Source organism: Drosophila virilis, chromosome 4, assembly GCF_030788295.1.
Source record: "Drosophila virilis strain 15010-1051.87 chromosome 4, Dvir_AGI_RSII-ME, whole genome shotgun sequence".
In the NCBI taxonomy this organism is placed as follows: domain Eukaryota; kingdom Metazoa; phylum Arthropoda; class Insecta; order Diptera; family Drosophilidae; genus Drosophila; species Drosophila virilis.
In genome coordinates, this window is record NC_091546.1 from 4,484,089 (window position 1) to 4,500,000 (window position 15,912).

General features: G+C 38.4%; 2 protein-coding genes across 6 annotated transcripts in view; one reads left to right on the top strand and one right to left on the bottom strand.

The window, feature by feature from the left end:
• Positions 1-241: 241 nt before the first annotated feature.
• Positions 242-3,305, bottom strand: grnd (grindelwald). 2 transcript variants are annotated; one of them, XM_002052769.4, is made up of 3 exons: positions 2,475-3,305; positions 639-932; positions 242-562 (listed from the first exon to the last, which is right to left on the bottom strand). In XM_002052769.4, exons 1-3 carry the CDS (start codon positions 2,728-2,730, stop codon positions 384-386), a joined length of 729 nt encoding a protein of 242 aa, XP_002052805.1. In that variant the 5' UTR covers positions 2,731-3,305; the 3' UTR covers positions 242-383. The 2 variants fall into 2 exon arrangements, with proteins under 2 accessions (XP_002052805.1, XP_015028541.1); XM_015173055.3 differs by having other exon boundaries at positions 242-565.
• Positions 3,306-5,065: 1,760 nt separating this feature from the next.
• The window catches only part of LOC6628649 (coiled-coil domain-containing protein 50), a 16,189-nt gene continuing 5,342 nt past the window's right edge, over positions 5,066-15,912 (top strand). For all 4 annotated transcript variants that reach the window (XM_015173102.3, XM_002052768.4, XM_015173101.3 and 1 more), the window contains exon 1: positions 5,066-5,699. In XM_015173102.3, the coding sequence (XP_015028588.1) occupies positions 5,624-5,699 (76 nt within the window). In that variant the 5' untranslated portion in view covers positions 5,066-5,623. The remainder of the gene's footprint in view (positions 5,700-15,912) is intronic.

A 15,912-nucleotide genomic window follows, 5' to 3' on the forward strand; every position in this document is an offset into this window, starting at 1 on the left:
GCTAAAACACGGCCTTTTTATTTGGATTTAAAAACGCGATCAACATATAACTGCATTTACCAACACTGATAAGTGCATCAACCAGCCGCCACAATTTATCGCACATAACAGTTTATGTGTTGATTAACTGCTCTCAATAAAAATCGCCCGGCCGCCACAATTTATCGAAAATCGAACTGCTTAACGATCTAGCAATTTTTGAATGTTATAAAAGTATGTGTATTTATATTCAAGGCCATAATATTCTTAAAGTAATGTATTTCAGCGTTCTTCAATATCAATGGAAAACATGTTTTTCAAAATATACAAAATATCACTAGTTTCAATCTGATGCACATTGTTGCTCGTAATGTTTGTGATGACAATTCCGGATGAGAAATTCATTAAAAGGCAGCCATTGCTGTCGGTCCGGGCTTCTCGGTAACGGGCGTGACAACCATTGCCTGATTATCATAAACATACCCGATTTCAGTTACCACCGTTGTTGGTGTCGTGCTATTCTCCGCCGGATAGCGTGTGCTCACCGGCGTCGCCGTGGTCAGCACGGAGCCCTCGCCAGCGCCTGCTTGTGAATATAAAACGATTGCAATATGAATGATTGCTCAAAATGCAGGTAGTCAAATTAATCTGTAGCCTACCTGCCACACTGTTAATCTGCGAAGGCGCCCGCTCAATGTCACGGTAAAAGGCATTCGGATTCTGCATTGTCGTGGCATTGAGATCCTTGCCATTGGCATTGCTCTGCTGCGGCTTGGGCAGCAGCCGGCTCTTCAAGCGCTGCACGCAGCTGCTGTGCCGGCACCAACTGAGAAACTTCATCGCATAACGTAGGGCAATCAGTATACAGATGATGCTCAGCAGCAGCATCATCACCTGCTGATTGCTCTGGATGTTGTGTATATCGGCCTTGAGAGGCTCATAGCTGTTGTAGGCTGGAAATGAGATCAAGAGAAATTTGTTAGGCTGATATAAGGCTAGCTTTTGGCAGCTCTCAATGGAAGCCTATGAGACGTAATCGTTTAGACAGGAAAAAGAATGCTGGTTCGAATCTCTGATGGTTGAGCGACAGCTGGCTCGAATGATTCCGGCCGAAAGCCATCTAAGCCAGAAATATTTAAAGGTCTGATTAATATTTTTAGCATTTTTGCTCACGAGTACTAATTAAATGTTAATGAAAGGGAATCCTTATAAAGAAGAAGAAAAATATATATTTGTTTAATAATCGCATTAAATACGCCCAATTATATGCTTGAGCCCAAGCCTGAAGCAAAGGCTTAAGAAAAGGGCTTTTGAATTATTTATAAATGATTTCTTTTTTAATTGAATATTGCTATTAATTTATATAACAATTATTTTAGTTGAAATAAAAAATCATAAACTTAAGCGAGAGGCATGTTAAATTATTCCAGCCACAAGACGAACCCTGGAAATTTTAGTTTTGTGTTTGCAGTCCATTTTATGATTAGGTAACCAATAAAAAACTCCGGCTCAATACAAATATTAAACAAAAACCCGTGAACCTGTTAATACCAACAGTTACTTGTCGAGTACCCAATAGAATTTGCATAGTCAAGCAACAATGAGCTAATCAATTGTTTCGGAAACTACAATTAACTGCTGTGAGCTCGAGCTCGAGAGATGTTCAATGGAGAAATACAAAAAAAAAACAAGTAAGAGGTTCTAGTCGGCAGACCCCGACTAGGGAATACCCTGAACCCTCTTCTTCCAACATAGAATGCATATATATTCTATTTTAGCAGCTATATGTCAAGTTTGGTGACCCTAGCTCTTATTATTTACCAAAATTGCCCAAAAAACAGCATATCGATATCGATCGATTGCTCTGAAACGGAGTAATTTATCGATTATCGGAAAAAATTCGATATCTAGCTCTTATAGTTTCTGAGATCCTTGCGTTCATACATACGGATGGACAGACAGACGCACATGGCTAGATCGACTCGGCTATTGATGCTGATCAAGAATATATATACTTTATGGGATTGGAGATGCTTCCTTCTGCCTGTAACATACATTTGAATTTTGCACAAATACAATATACCCTTGTACCCAATTTTAATGGGTTCAGGGTATAAAAAAAAAAGCCGGGTGCAACCGACTGCGCAATACACTGTCACTTCCTCGCGTCTAGCTGGTCAGGTGACTCTAAAACTTTCAGTGCTCCCTAAACTGTGAAAAGGAGAAACTACGTTGAGCTAGTCTTGACTCTGTCCGATCCCGCTGGGCGTGGTTGCAACATATACTTGACAAGGCCCACACTCTGCAAAATTAACAACAAGCAAATGTTTTTGTAAATATTTCAACTATTAAATTCTCTATTTAGTCACTTTATTTACGTTATTCCTGTGTTTATTTATTCATGTATTTTTCATTTATTTACTTTCATTCTGCCTGACTTTTTTTCCAACCTCAACTTCAATTTAATTATAGAGCGATGTAATCAGTCGACTCACCTGAGCATTCCTTGATGCAGGTGTCCGCATGATAGTTGTGCGAGCTGTCGTCACAGATGCTCGCGCAGGGCATGCAGCTCTCGGCGAACATGGAACAGTACTCATCCACGGGATGACACAGTTTGCCATAGCAATCCCGGCCAGAATTGCCGCTGTCGCCGCCGCCATTATTCGAGGCGGCGGTGGCCAGCGAGAAGCTGGGCAGCAGCGAGGCGCCAATGGAGAGCGAGAGCGGACGCATTTCCCGGCCAGACATGGAACGTTCTTTTAAATACTCCTTACTGCGTGCTTTAAGTTGTCCGCTTGTTGTTAAGATTTTGTCTTTGATTTGGCTTACATAGCGCGCACAGGCGCTGAGGTGGGCTCTGCTGAAGTTGTTGGCTCGCCGCCCGCTTGGCTATGATTCATAACCCGGCCCGCACGCTGGCTAACTTGTTGGCCAAGCTTCTTTCTTTTTGAATTGTTTCGTTTTTGGGATCGCGAAGCGTTGAGTCCAGTTCACTTCGTTTGAGTTGAGTTGAGTTGAGTTGAGTTGAGTTGAGAGTGTGTATGTGTGTGTGTGTGTGTGTGCGTCTGTGTGAGCCGCTTTTTAAACTAGTTTCACTTGTGCAAATTTTGTGCCTTCTTTTTTTTTTGCCAGCCTGCCAAATCTATTTTCAAATTATGATCCACAAATGTTTGCAGTTTTTCTTTTGAATGAGACACCTTTTTTTACCACTTATTTTTGTTTATTTAAAAAAATATATCTTGCAGCCTTCGGAGTCTCGAGTTTTCTTCTTTGTCTGCCGCCAGCGACTTGCTTCGAGCCACACTCAACGCGAAACTGGCAACAAAAGCGATCGCGTGGTTGACTCTTACCAAACAGAGCTCGGAGTACACACACAGATACACACACACACACACACACGCATATATATAGTGCCTGCTAGAAAGATACTCACACACGTTCTCAGCAGCAAATGCGCTCAACTTCTCGACTTGACTTTTGTTTATATTTGTTTAACGATTCTCCTCTCTCACGCGTATATTTATCTCAAAATACAATTGTATCTGCGAATGGCAGGTAACTGATTTTCTAGGCCCATGGCACATGTATAGGTGCATATTAAGCAGGTATTGGAAGGCGTACGTGGTTTAGCTAACTGAGTTTTGTTTTCCATTTTTGTTTTGATACCCTTTCCATTTTGTCGCTATGTGAAGGGTTACAACCAATCGTAATATGAAAATATTTGTAAAAAAAAAAAATTAAGACACAATTTTATAGATTTATGAAATTAAATCAACATAAAATAGAATTGCTATATCATATAGATCTATAGGAATTATCAACCAAAATAAAAAATGTTGAGACAAATATTCCGAAAAACTTTACCAAGCTCTGCAATTGCAATTTCCCCCACATATCTGCAGGCCTGTAGCTAATCTTATGGCTTCTATGAGAAGAATTGTTCGTAAATAAAACTTGTAACTGAAAAATTTAAAAGAAGCAAGTTTGAGAGTGTATTTAAACTGCGGCGCGCCAAAGTTAACCGCCTGATGTTATTTATTTTATTTTTTTGTAATTTGCGTTGAGTATCTTGTGAGCACACTTTGAACCCAACTTGGCTACTGGGTGTCAACGAAATTCCTAAAATTTGCTAAAGATCAAATACAGTAAAAATTAATAACATTTTATTTCCGTTTGCCAAGGTGCCCGTTTTATCAGGCAACAATTACGTTGACTCATGTGCTCAGCAGTTACGTTTCCCCAGCACCTGAGTTTGTTTATTTTTATGAATGAAAAGTCATTGGAATATGCAGTTTGTTTTTTTTTTTTTGTTAAACAAAAACAAAAAGAGACATCATCGCAACTTTTCTGCAAGGCATTTAGGAAGTTGCAGCTTCAGACCTGCCACTTGAAACTAGCATTGAGATATTGTAGAATTCCGTGTTTAAGCACTTATAAATGTGTACAAGCACTTGACGTCATGAGTCAACAATAACACTGTGATGCGTTAATTGTTGTAATCTGTAATTTGTTGTTAAATATTGTTGCTGCGCGCAGAGCGAAACCAGTTCTGAGCGAACGCAGCTTGCACAGTTTGAAATGCGGTGTGGGGCTTGGCTATGTCTGGGCGGGTTGGGGTCTTGGCTGCGCCGGAAAACTGTGAATTTATTATATATTATATAAATGAATTCTTATTTTATGTGTAATATATTTAATTCTATATATTGATTATGCATTTAGAAACTATTAAATTATTCATTTATTAGCTAAAACCGTTTTTATTTTGTAATTCAAACTCAAATTTTTTGCTAGCGTCTGGCAACACTTTTTACTCTGCGCGCTCAACTGCCGATGCTTATCGATATATCGATAGTTATTAACGGGCTTATAATTTACTAAACTGGCTCCAGAAAAATTCGATTCACTCGTTTACTGACTTTTTAAGACAATAAGAACTATTGCGATTCGCATTTAATTTATATTATTTAGTATTTTTGATGCACAAACGTATTTTGTATATTCAAAATAGTCTCGGTTGCACGAAAACTATCGAGCTATCGATATGCTGGGCATCCAAGCCAACCATCCGCATTCGTTGAGCGGCTTTCGCTGTTGCATGAGCTGCGGGCGCGTTCAGCATTTGCGGCAAAACTGCGAGCTAGCAGACACTTGAATTGCAGCTGCCCCGTGGACGCGCGCGTTTTGTTTGTCTTGTGTTTTTGTGTGTGCGTGTGTGTGTTGGTGTTTGTGTAGTTAGTGTGAATTTTATAAATAAATCGCGTGGCGTGAAAGTGAAATGCGTTGCAAGCAGCATAACTAAGCACAAGTGGATGCCACACAGCATAAACGAGACGCAATTAAGTGAAAAATTTCTAAAAAAAAAAAAAAAAAACTAAAGCAAGTCAGGTTTTTGTTGTTGTTTATCTATTGAAAGCGACGCCGACGTCGACGCCGCTCAACTGGAAGGCGCGGCAGCATCAAACCGAAACCTGAAACTGAAATTGAGCGAACAACAAAAACAACAACAACAAAAGCGACGTCCTTGAGCTCATAATTAAAACACCTGTTCAAGCGCAACAACAGCTACAACAAAGACAACAAGAGCATTTACTCTCTCTCTTCTAACTCTCTTCCTCTGAATAACAACAAAAGAGAGAGAGAGATGAATAATTTCACAACGACAACGGCCGCTGTGCCCAAAAAGGATGCGCTGCCTCGATCGGGGCATGTTACAGAGGGTAAGTGCAGCTAATTTAGCCATTTTCTAGCTAAGTGCGGTTAGCTGCAAACAGTTGACATATTTATCCAGATCTAGCTTTTTTGCTATTGCCAATTTGTGTTTAGCAAGCTATGTCAGCTATTTTTTGCTTTTAGCGTTTTTTTTAGCTACTTTACGGCGACATTTGGCAACACTACAACACAGATTCTTTACAGATTTTAGCTTGTTGGGTTTCTTTGCCTGAGTGAACAGAGGTAGCATATTATTTCCAAATTAGTCTGTGCTAGAGGCGGGGACGGGGCGGGGTCGGGGGCGAAGCGCTTCAATGGGGTAGACCTGTTCCGAAGCTATGAAACTATGTCATTTAATTTAGGGTGAGTTTTAAATGTTGCGTCTCGTTTTTATGGCAGCAGTTTTGTACAGGAAGCGGCTCGATGTGTCGCAGTTCTAATTGTCGTGTTAAATTGGTGTAATAAGCCTTTTCAAGTGGCAAATACTTTGAAATAATAATAAGCAGCTATACACGCACTTAGGTCGCGTTGACACACTCATAATAATTGTTTACATTCTAGAAAGGTCAGCTTTCTAATAACCCCTTGTAGTTAAGGTGTATATTGGCCATAAAATATATATTTATGTTCATATTCGTAACACTTATACGTTCTATTATCTGGCATTAACATATGACTTTAACCAAGCTGAGGCTTGAACTATTTGGGAATTCTAAACGAATTTCTATATTCTGTTAGCAACTACATGCTGACTGTCTAAAACTGTATTAGCTAAACTGTGAAGACTTTTTTTCAGTCATCTTTAGCATTAATAGATTATAGACTATAGATGATAGATTATATATTATAGATTATAGATTAGAGATTATAAATTATATATTATACATTATGTTATATAGATTTTAGACGTCTTCTTAGTTGAATTGAAAAATACTGCTGCGTCCCATTTGCTCTTGAATAATCAGTAGAACTCTTGAGCATCTAGTTTGCACTCAAATTTAATTAGCAGTTGGTAATTTGCGCCTTCCAAATTATTTTCTGCTGTGAAATACCACTTCTATAATTTATTTTATAATAATTATAATATTATATTAATGTATGACAAACAGTCCACAAAGAGCGTTAAATTGTAAACCACATCTGGATGAGTTTCTGGAACTCATGCCTGGTCTCCAATTTATGCGCAAATATTCTCGAATGGACGCGTCTTATGAATACCTGAGTCATAGGTAAACCAAACCTAATCATATTGATCGAGAGCAGGTTTGTTGAACTATGCAAGAGAAAATCTTATGTTGTATAATGAAAATATTTCCATAAATTCGAGCCGTCGCCAGAAACAAAGCCGCACAATTTGTTGCCTCACATTTATAATTGAGCTCAATAATGAAAAGTGCCCGAAGGCATATGAAAACCGAAACTTGAATCAATTATAAAGTAAAAAAAAAAAGACAAGTTACGACATCTGCGACAAAGAGTTGGCAAGCTCTAGAGATTTTAGTCATCATTTTTGTTATGCTAATCAAACTTGGGATTGTTTGTTTGAGAGTCTGAGAGCCAAGCCAACGAACTTTCTTTCTCGAGGGGCTCTGTGTGTGTGTGTGTGTGCAATTTGAGTTTTTGAAAGTTTTTCATGAAACGATAAACAATAACAATGAGCTGCCAGTCAGCAGGCAACAACCAAAACAACAGAGAGACAGACGAACAAATTAAACATCAACTTCCAAAACATAAAACGCAGAAATTTCAGCTGAAAATAAACAAATGCCGTCTGCCACGAGGGCAGACCTTAACATTGTGCACTTAATATGGAAACTAAATTTAGTTTATTGATTTTGGGAATATTTTCTTTCTTTGCATGCATTCAAACAATTTTCAAAGGAAAGCTTCCCTTAAGAACTTGCGAGTTCAAAGTGAGATGTTGCTAAAATTGTCAGGGCTTCAATATGCTATAAAATTGTGTACATACATGATACTAAGGCAATTCTAGGTATAGTTGGAATAGTTATTCAAAATGCATGATAAACTATGCTGCCAAGTTTGGCATACGTAGCTTTTATAGTTTTCGTGTTATGTCTTAAAAAGCATATCTCAAGATCGATATTTATCGATATTAGCAACTGGTCACACTTGCTACGCACAATATCGAAAGCAACCCTCGTCTGCTTAGTCATAGTTCGCACTATTTGGGCGCGGACTGAAAGGGAAAATCTACTCAGAGTCGAGGTGCAAAAATTGTGCTACAAGCACTTTCCATTTAATGCGGCGACATGCAAATACATTCCCCCTACCCCCTCCACCATAGTGCTCTGAATGTATCTTTGTATTTTAAAGATACGCGCGTGCAGCAGGCAACAGCTGACAGTAGCTGGCCGCAGTCAACTTCTTGAGGCAGCCGCTTCATTTGCGCCCAAGCACGCATAGCCGGAGACAAAAGAAGAGACCCCCACAATGGCAGCCGCAGCTCGGAGTTGCAACCATCGAGGCTGCCACTCAACTGTTGGCCTCTTTTTCGCATTATTCTTTGCTGACAAACTGGCCGCTTGGAAGGGGAAGGGAGAGGCGGTGGCAAAGGGGGCATGGAATGAAACAGTCGACAGTTGCATGACGAGATGCCGGAGCTGCCTCACTTTGCTGCAGCAGTTTATGTGGCATTTTGTTTTCTTCTTCTCATTCATTTTTTTTTTTTTTTGTTGCATGCCACGAATGATTCACTTGTCGGCGACAGGATGTGCAAGTGCCAGAAAGAGGTCTCCACTTGGCTTTAGCTTAGAGATGCCACCTAAATGCCCAAGTACCCCTAGCCATAGCCACAGGCCCAGTCCCAGCCCCAGCTTCAGTGCCAGCTGCCTGCATAATTGTTTTGGCATACAAAAGGTTTCACAAAAGGGTCCCTTTTAAAAGGTAAATCCAAAGACTGACTCAAAAATGAGCGCAGAATTCGGTCTTATGAACTATACACTAAGAGCTGAGATCGCCTGCGTGAGGCCTTAGTTGACTTCTTTAGTGCCTATTCGGGCTGACATATTCCGTTTGATCTAAAAAACCTGAAGCACTGAATACCTTTGGCTTGAATAGCTCCAACTCAAGCTATATTCTAAGCACTTATGAACTAGTTCATTTCTTAAAAGCAGCCAACATCCTCGTTCCATAAGCCCCTGACATATATATTATATTATATTTTACTATATAAAACTTACTGATAAGCTATTACAATTTACCGCACTGTAGCCTGTAACTCAAACCCGATTACTCACTTTTCAAGCTATTTTTATGACCCGTTCGCTGAAACCGTCTCGACAAGTTGATCAGGAAACAGTCGCAGGCTATGTAAACCGGATTGTATAACTATTTGAATTTATTCAGCGTCAGATCTTTGATCTTTTTGAATTTGCTTGGAAATTGGTTATATTTATCGGCGGTTTTAGGGAAGATACAAAAAGGTTCTAAAAGCGGATTTCAAAAGAGGTTTAAGGCAAACTTCAAAATGTGCCTTAAGTTATAAAACATTTTTGTGAACTTATGATACATTCAAAAACACATCTCCGTCTAAAAGTTGAAGTTGGGCAAATCGGAGACCTATATCATACGGCTATATATAGTCCAAAAGAAAACGAAACACTACACTCAAAAAAAAATTTGCGACCCCAAACAAAAAGTCTATAAAAACGTAAGAAACTTTTTACCTTTCTTTTCTAAATGGGACAAAAATTTGTTTAAAAATTAAAAGTGTGATACAAGGAACTTTTTTTTAAAGGCGATTTTGCAAAGCGTTTACTTTTTTTTTTCAGTGTATATAAATTTCATGGTAAAGCTATCAAAGAAACGATTGCTGAAATGCTCGTCTAAAAGGATTATTATTTATTTATTAAGAACAATTTCTGCTTGTATGCAAAAGTAGCACAATTCAACAAATGATTGAAACTTAACTAAAATATAGAAAATGTCTTAATACAATTAACTAAATTATTAGTTTAGAACAAATTATTGACATGCTTGTAAAGCAGAAACTCCTCACATAAAACTAGTTGCACGCTTTGAGCAGCTTTGCTCTTAACCCGAGACACAAAATTGGCGTATGCTATTTTCTTTTTTGCAAATTGGGGAAAATGCATGATTTTGCCTCAGTTTCGGAGAAAGTTGAAGAGCTGCCATAAAAAATGAAATTACGCTAATTTTAAAAGCCAGCATAATTATTGGCGATTCGCTTTTAGTTTAAGTGCTCAGATTTGCGCAAGCTATCAATCAATCAGTCAATCAGTCAATCAATCAGTGCAACTGCAAGCCGATTCTTTTTCCTTTTTTTTTGTTTGATGTGCCTCATAATGAGCTAAATTCTTGCCACAGCAGCGCCAGCTTCTTATCAACAACTCCATGGCCATGGCTAGGGTCAATGTTTGGTAACACAATACACACACACACACACACACACACGCGGGCGCACACATGTGTGTGTGTATTCTTGCTGCATCTTCAGCTCGTTTCTGTGTGTATCCATCAGCTGCAACATTCAAATAGTCAACGTCGCGTCGGCGTCGGCGTCCGCGTCGCCGTTGCAGCCACATTTTTGTTTGGGTTTCTGTTTGTGGCAAGCGTCTCTCTAGCTGCCCCCTCCACCTTTTACCCGCCCCTCCCCCATGCTGCTTGCCTCTTGCCAGTGGCATGTTCAACAACCTTGAGTCAGGTTTTTCCACTTTCAGCCGCTAATCAATGCAACAGCGTCGACAGCATTTTTCCTGCTATTGCTGCTGCTGCTGCGCTCTCATAAACATTTTTCCTTCGACTTTCCAATTCGGTTTTCCGCCTCTTTACCATAGTTTTTCATATGTCTTGCATATGCATAAATTTTGTTCAGGTTTTTCTTTCGAATTTAACATATCCCATTTTTGTTGTGTAACTCTTCACGCGATCCACAGACCGAACCATTCATGCATAGACCACAATTTGAACCTGCTCGCTTACACTGAAAGAGACAGAAACTAAGAGAGTGAGAGAGAGAGAGAGAGAGAGAGAGAGAGAGAGGGCGAGCGAAAGGTGGGTGGGAAAAATCATTGAGGGAAGCCCCACAACGTAAAAGTGCCATTTGTGAAATGCTGCGAACTGAAAATGAATTTGAAATTGAAATTCAATCCACTTTGAAGGTTAATTGAGGTCTTTCCACAAATTGTTTCTCTAAATCTTTCGGGTGTTAAATGCATTTAGGCAAAAACTGCAGGTAGAGCTCTTCAAATTGCCCCCAACAACAAAATGAAATAGGTTCCTTAATTAATTGCCCTTAAATCATGGAATACTGGAATACCATTTAACTGATTTTCAGGGGAATTCGATTATTGGTCATTATTTGACTCCCAAATCTATTTACTTGGGGCCAAACGGTATTAAAATAAGTTATTTGTTTCGAATCTCGAGTTTCTAGTTCACAAGGATTTTCTTTGATTTAAGCTTAAAATAATATGCAGGGATTTTCGGGAGAGTTTTCTCTTTGATTTTATAGTCTTAAATAATTTTTTAATTCAAGCTTGAATATTTTTTTCAAATCTTTAGCGATTTTTCTTGAAAAATTCAATACAATAGCAATCGCATAAATATCAAAAGTCTTTTTTAAGACAAATGTAATGCATTATTTTTACATTTTTACTTTAATTCTAAATCTCTAAATATTGTTTTTCAACCATTTTTGGGCATACAAAACAATAAACATTTATAACTCTTAACAATTTTTAATAACTGTCTTAACTTGGTAAAAACTGAAGCGATTTTAATGCAAATTCACTTTTTGGTCATTAATTAATTAATTATTTCAGCATTCGAATGTTCAATACAAGGTGTTCGATATTTCTCGAAATATTTGCCTTTCACCTGCCAAAAAATTTTATGATAAACAAAAGAAGCTCTCGAATTGAATTGAATTAAACGATTCAAAATGAGTATCAAAATTGTTTTTAAAAAGAATATAAATGAGCATCGAAAGTGTTTTAAAAATGAGGTTCGAACTGTCTTAAACAGATATAATTTATGTTATTATAATTGTAAGAAACCTTCTTGTGAACATGAAATGAGTTTTCAGAATTCTCTGTAAAGCGTCTCATTGTTCAAATTTCCGCCTCGTAAGCAGCAAAGATTAACACCTGAGATCTAAGCCAACCTCATGCCAAGATCAGCTGACTGTGCCAAAAAAAGAAGAAGAAAGAACAAAAATGTTTTTCGCTGTCGGAATTTCAGAGAACGCCGCGTGACGCATGAGCCGGAGACTCGTATTCTGGTGACTTACTAACCCGTTCCAAGAGCGCTCGTTTTTTGGCCAACTCAATAAACGGACGGCGACCCACATTGCAGCCACATGCAACACACACACACGCACAGCTGTGTATTGAATAGGTGTCACTTTTTGTTGTTGTTGTTGTTCGGGTTAACTGTTATTTGCCCGTTCCGGGGCAAGGTAAATATTTATTTCACAATATATATTTTCCATGCACCCCAACGACAAAGCGACGCCAAAAGAAGCACAATAAATCAGCTGTCATTATAATATTTTATGAAGTTTTTTACCTGGCTTATCAATCAGTTTTTTTTTTTTATGTGTGTGCCAGTATGTGTGTGTGTGTGTGTGTGTGTGTGTGTGTGTGTGTGTGTGTGCAGGAAATGCAAAGAATTTCAAATTTCTTGTGACAAATGCAGCCAACAACAGCTGCAAATTTTATTTATTTTTTTACCCATTTTGGAGGCGCACAAAACAATACACCTAGACATATTTGCCATATTTTTTAACTGCCCAGCCCATTTCCTGTGACGCTTAAAAAATAAAATGAGAAAACACAAAAAATTGAATATTTATTTAACGGCCAGCGTAAAAAAGTACTGTAAGTTGATTTCAACATTTGCTGACCAGTCCAAAAGCAAAGTTTAACTTATTTTTACCATTTTCATGTGCTGCCCGTTGTGCATAATAACGAGCTAGTGTTCTAGCCCGAGGCATGCACAGCCATGGGCTACCCTGTAAAAATAGAAAATCTCAACAAAATGTCAACAAGTTGAATTAACAATCTAAAATAAATGAATCCAACTCAAAATAAATTGTTCTTGAAAAATCAAAAGGTTTCTTATTAAAGAAAACAAATAAATTATCTTTAAAATTATATTTAATTATATCACAAATTAATATTTTATTAAAAATTATAGGCTCAGCATGATTTGAACCTCAACATAATAAATAAATTTGTCTGTTCTCTACTTTTGTTATAACGAATCCCAAAGTATTTCAAGCTCAACTTACTTTCTATGCTAGCCTGTGACAAAGGCACTGTAAAACTAGCATACCCCAAACGATTGTTGAACAGGGTACGCAAAGCTGGGCTTCTGCGGGGCATTATAAAGAGCGAAAGCAAAGCGCAAAGCGCAAACGAAAGAACAACACAAGAGACTTTGTAAGTAATATGTATGCTGAAAGCACAATAAACACATGCCAATGGCTGAAGAACAAGCAGGAGGGGAAGTGCGGGAAGGGGGGGCAAATGCGAATACGCTGAAGTCGGCGCAAATGTGTAAGACGAGTCCGGTCCCAACCTGAGCAATCACGCCGAACCGTATATCGAGTGGGGCAACAACTGAGCAAAAAAGATACTTATGCACAGCAGCAGATACAGTTTTGCCGAGCACACAGATGCACTTGCAGATACAGATACATTTGCGGATACAGACACAGATACATTGCACACTAAGTGCACTCAGTGAGAAATCAAATGCAGAGGCAAGCCGCTAAATTGATTATGGCTGCAAGTATTTTCTCTTCTATGCTGCTTGCGGCGGGGCGTGGCAAACGGAGGAGGCGCCCCCAATTGTATGGCACTTGCACTTCCGCAAATTGCAGTTAATTAAGCAACAGCAACAAACGCAGCGTCTACAACTGCAACTGCAACAGCCGACAGTTTTGTTGTTAGGCCACATAATTCAGCCAGCTAGGGGCAAACTAATTTCTAAGCGCGTCTACGGGTCAGAGTTCAGCTAATTGCCGACTGACAGTTTAAAGTCACAGAACCTTTAAATTAACGCGACCGCCTTCAAGTGTGTCTGAGTGTGCGTGAGAGTGTGTGCCTAGATAAGAGAAAGAAAAAAACTAAAAGAAATGTCAAAATTGTATAAAATTAATGAGAGAAATGTACGACTGTCAGATACTAGAAACAATTTCAAAAGAAATAATGAATAGCTGTCACATATAATTATATACACACGCAGAGATTGATAAGGGGGAGTTCGTCTAGATAGCTAGATAAAAGACTTTGAAAACTATTTGGAAAGTTTTCGAAATACAAAATGGGAGAACAAAAATGAATGTTTATCAAACTGTAGATAGATAAACTAGACCAGTTTTCTGGCGACTATTAAGAGTAAGTTGAACTTGAAAGCAAAAAAAAAAAAAAGATATGGTAGGCTGAGATTTTATATCCTTTTGCTGATGTGTAAAAATAGTATAGCTCGTAAATGCTGAGTTCGATAATACAAATATCTTGGAAAACAGACAATTTTTTGCAGACAAAAACTCATTTCTTGAGCGATTCATTCTATATTGAAGATTATATTGCGATATTGATAAGATTTAACTAAGTTAATTCCGGGTTTGTTTCAAGATATCTTTATACACCAAAAAGTTTTTTATACAAGAACCTATTTTTCGATCGCTCGTTCTATGGCAGATATATGATATAGTGGTTCAACCCGTCTCATTCCGGACAGACGGACAAATCTATATATTTTTCAACTCAGCTGTTGATGTTAATGTGGAATATATATATACTTTATGGGGTCGGAGATGTCTCCTTCGTTACAAATTTCATGACAAAATTATAATACCCTCTGCAAGGGTATAAATATGTTTTTTACGATCAGTTAGGCAAACGAAGATCTAGTCTCGAATGTCAGGCTAGACTATGGACTCAGTATCATCTTAGTCAAAAGCGGCTTGGAATATTGAAGAAAATTTTAAGGAAAAACCTGCATGGATAAATCTGCGCAAATTTAAGCCAAAAATGTATGTTGCACGATCATTTTTTTTCTTCTACATTTGAGATACCTTTTTAAAAAGCAAGAACATATTCTAAGCTTATTACATTTTTCATTCCAGAATTTTTGCTAACAAAAATAGAGCTAACGATATTTTTTTTCTCAGTGTACACACTTTAATTTTGCCGCCACTTTCGTCTGGCACTTTCCATTTTAAAAGGCCGCAGCAAACAATTCACAATTTTTAGTCTATGGAACTTGCCCCAAAGCCAACCAATTACCAACTACTCCGGGACTAATGATAAATGACAGCGAGGCATAAACACAGACAGAGAACAGCAGCAACAACAACAGCTGCTGCTTACATATAATCTGACAATCAACAAAATTCTCTCTGCACACACACACATAATTAAAAGTACTTTTATTTTATGTGTGTGCCACGCTTTCGCTTATCAACAGGCAAAGATCTTAGTGCCCCATCAAATCGATCAAAAGCTGACATCCGCTGCAGTTACAAGTCCCGCACACCCCCCTCCCCCGCTCTTTCCCACCTCTTTCAAGACCCACTCCAGCGTATCTGGAGCTGCATCAGCTGCATTTCCGTGAAATGCGACGAGCATGTGCATCTTCAATGGAATGCCTTTGTTTAAGCTGCTGCTGCTGCTCCCCCCTGCCCTACCCCTGCCTCTGCCCCGCTGCTCTCCCCGCCCCCGCCTACCTGCCTTTAGCTACTCGAATCTGAAGACGTGACTCATCGGGTTTTTATTACTTTCTGGTCTCTTACGAGATTATAATATGCTCTTGCGGTGCTTCATTAGATTCCGATTGGGTTTGGGTAATTTGATAGGGTCAGTGATTGGGGGCATGTATTTAATATCAGTTGTCGTTTAATAAATAAGTATATATATATTTATTATACCCTGTAACAAGTCATACCGGGTATATTGACTATCTAAAAGGATGTTGAGTAAAAACTCGCTTAACTCTAGACGTGTTTTTCTGACTTTATATAAGTGATAGTTCTTCCCATTTTCCGATAATCGAAAAAGTCGATTAAAACCTCATATTCTGAACTATCGATATATTAACCCTTATCTCTAAAGTCGATAACAACGTAATGCGTCAAATTATCGATATTTTTCACATTCTCATGCTACAAAAAAACATAACTATTGTTTTTCCTTTTTATTTAAGGTCAACCGAATCGATAAGAGCCGCATA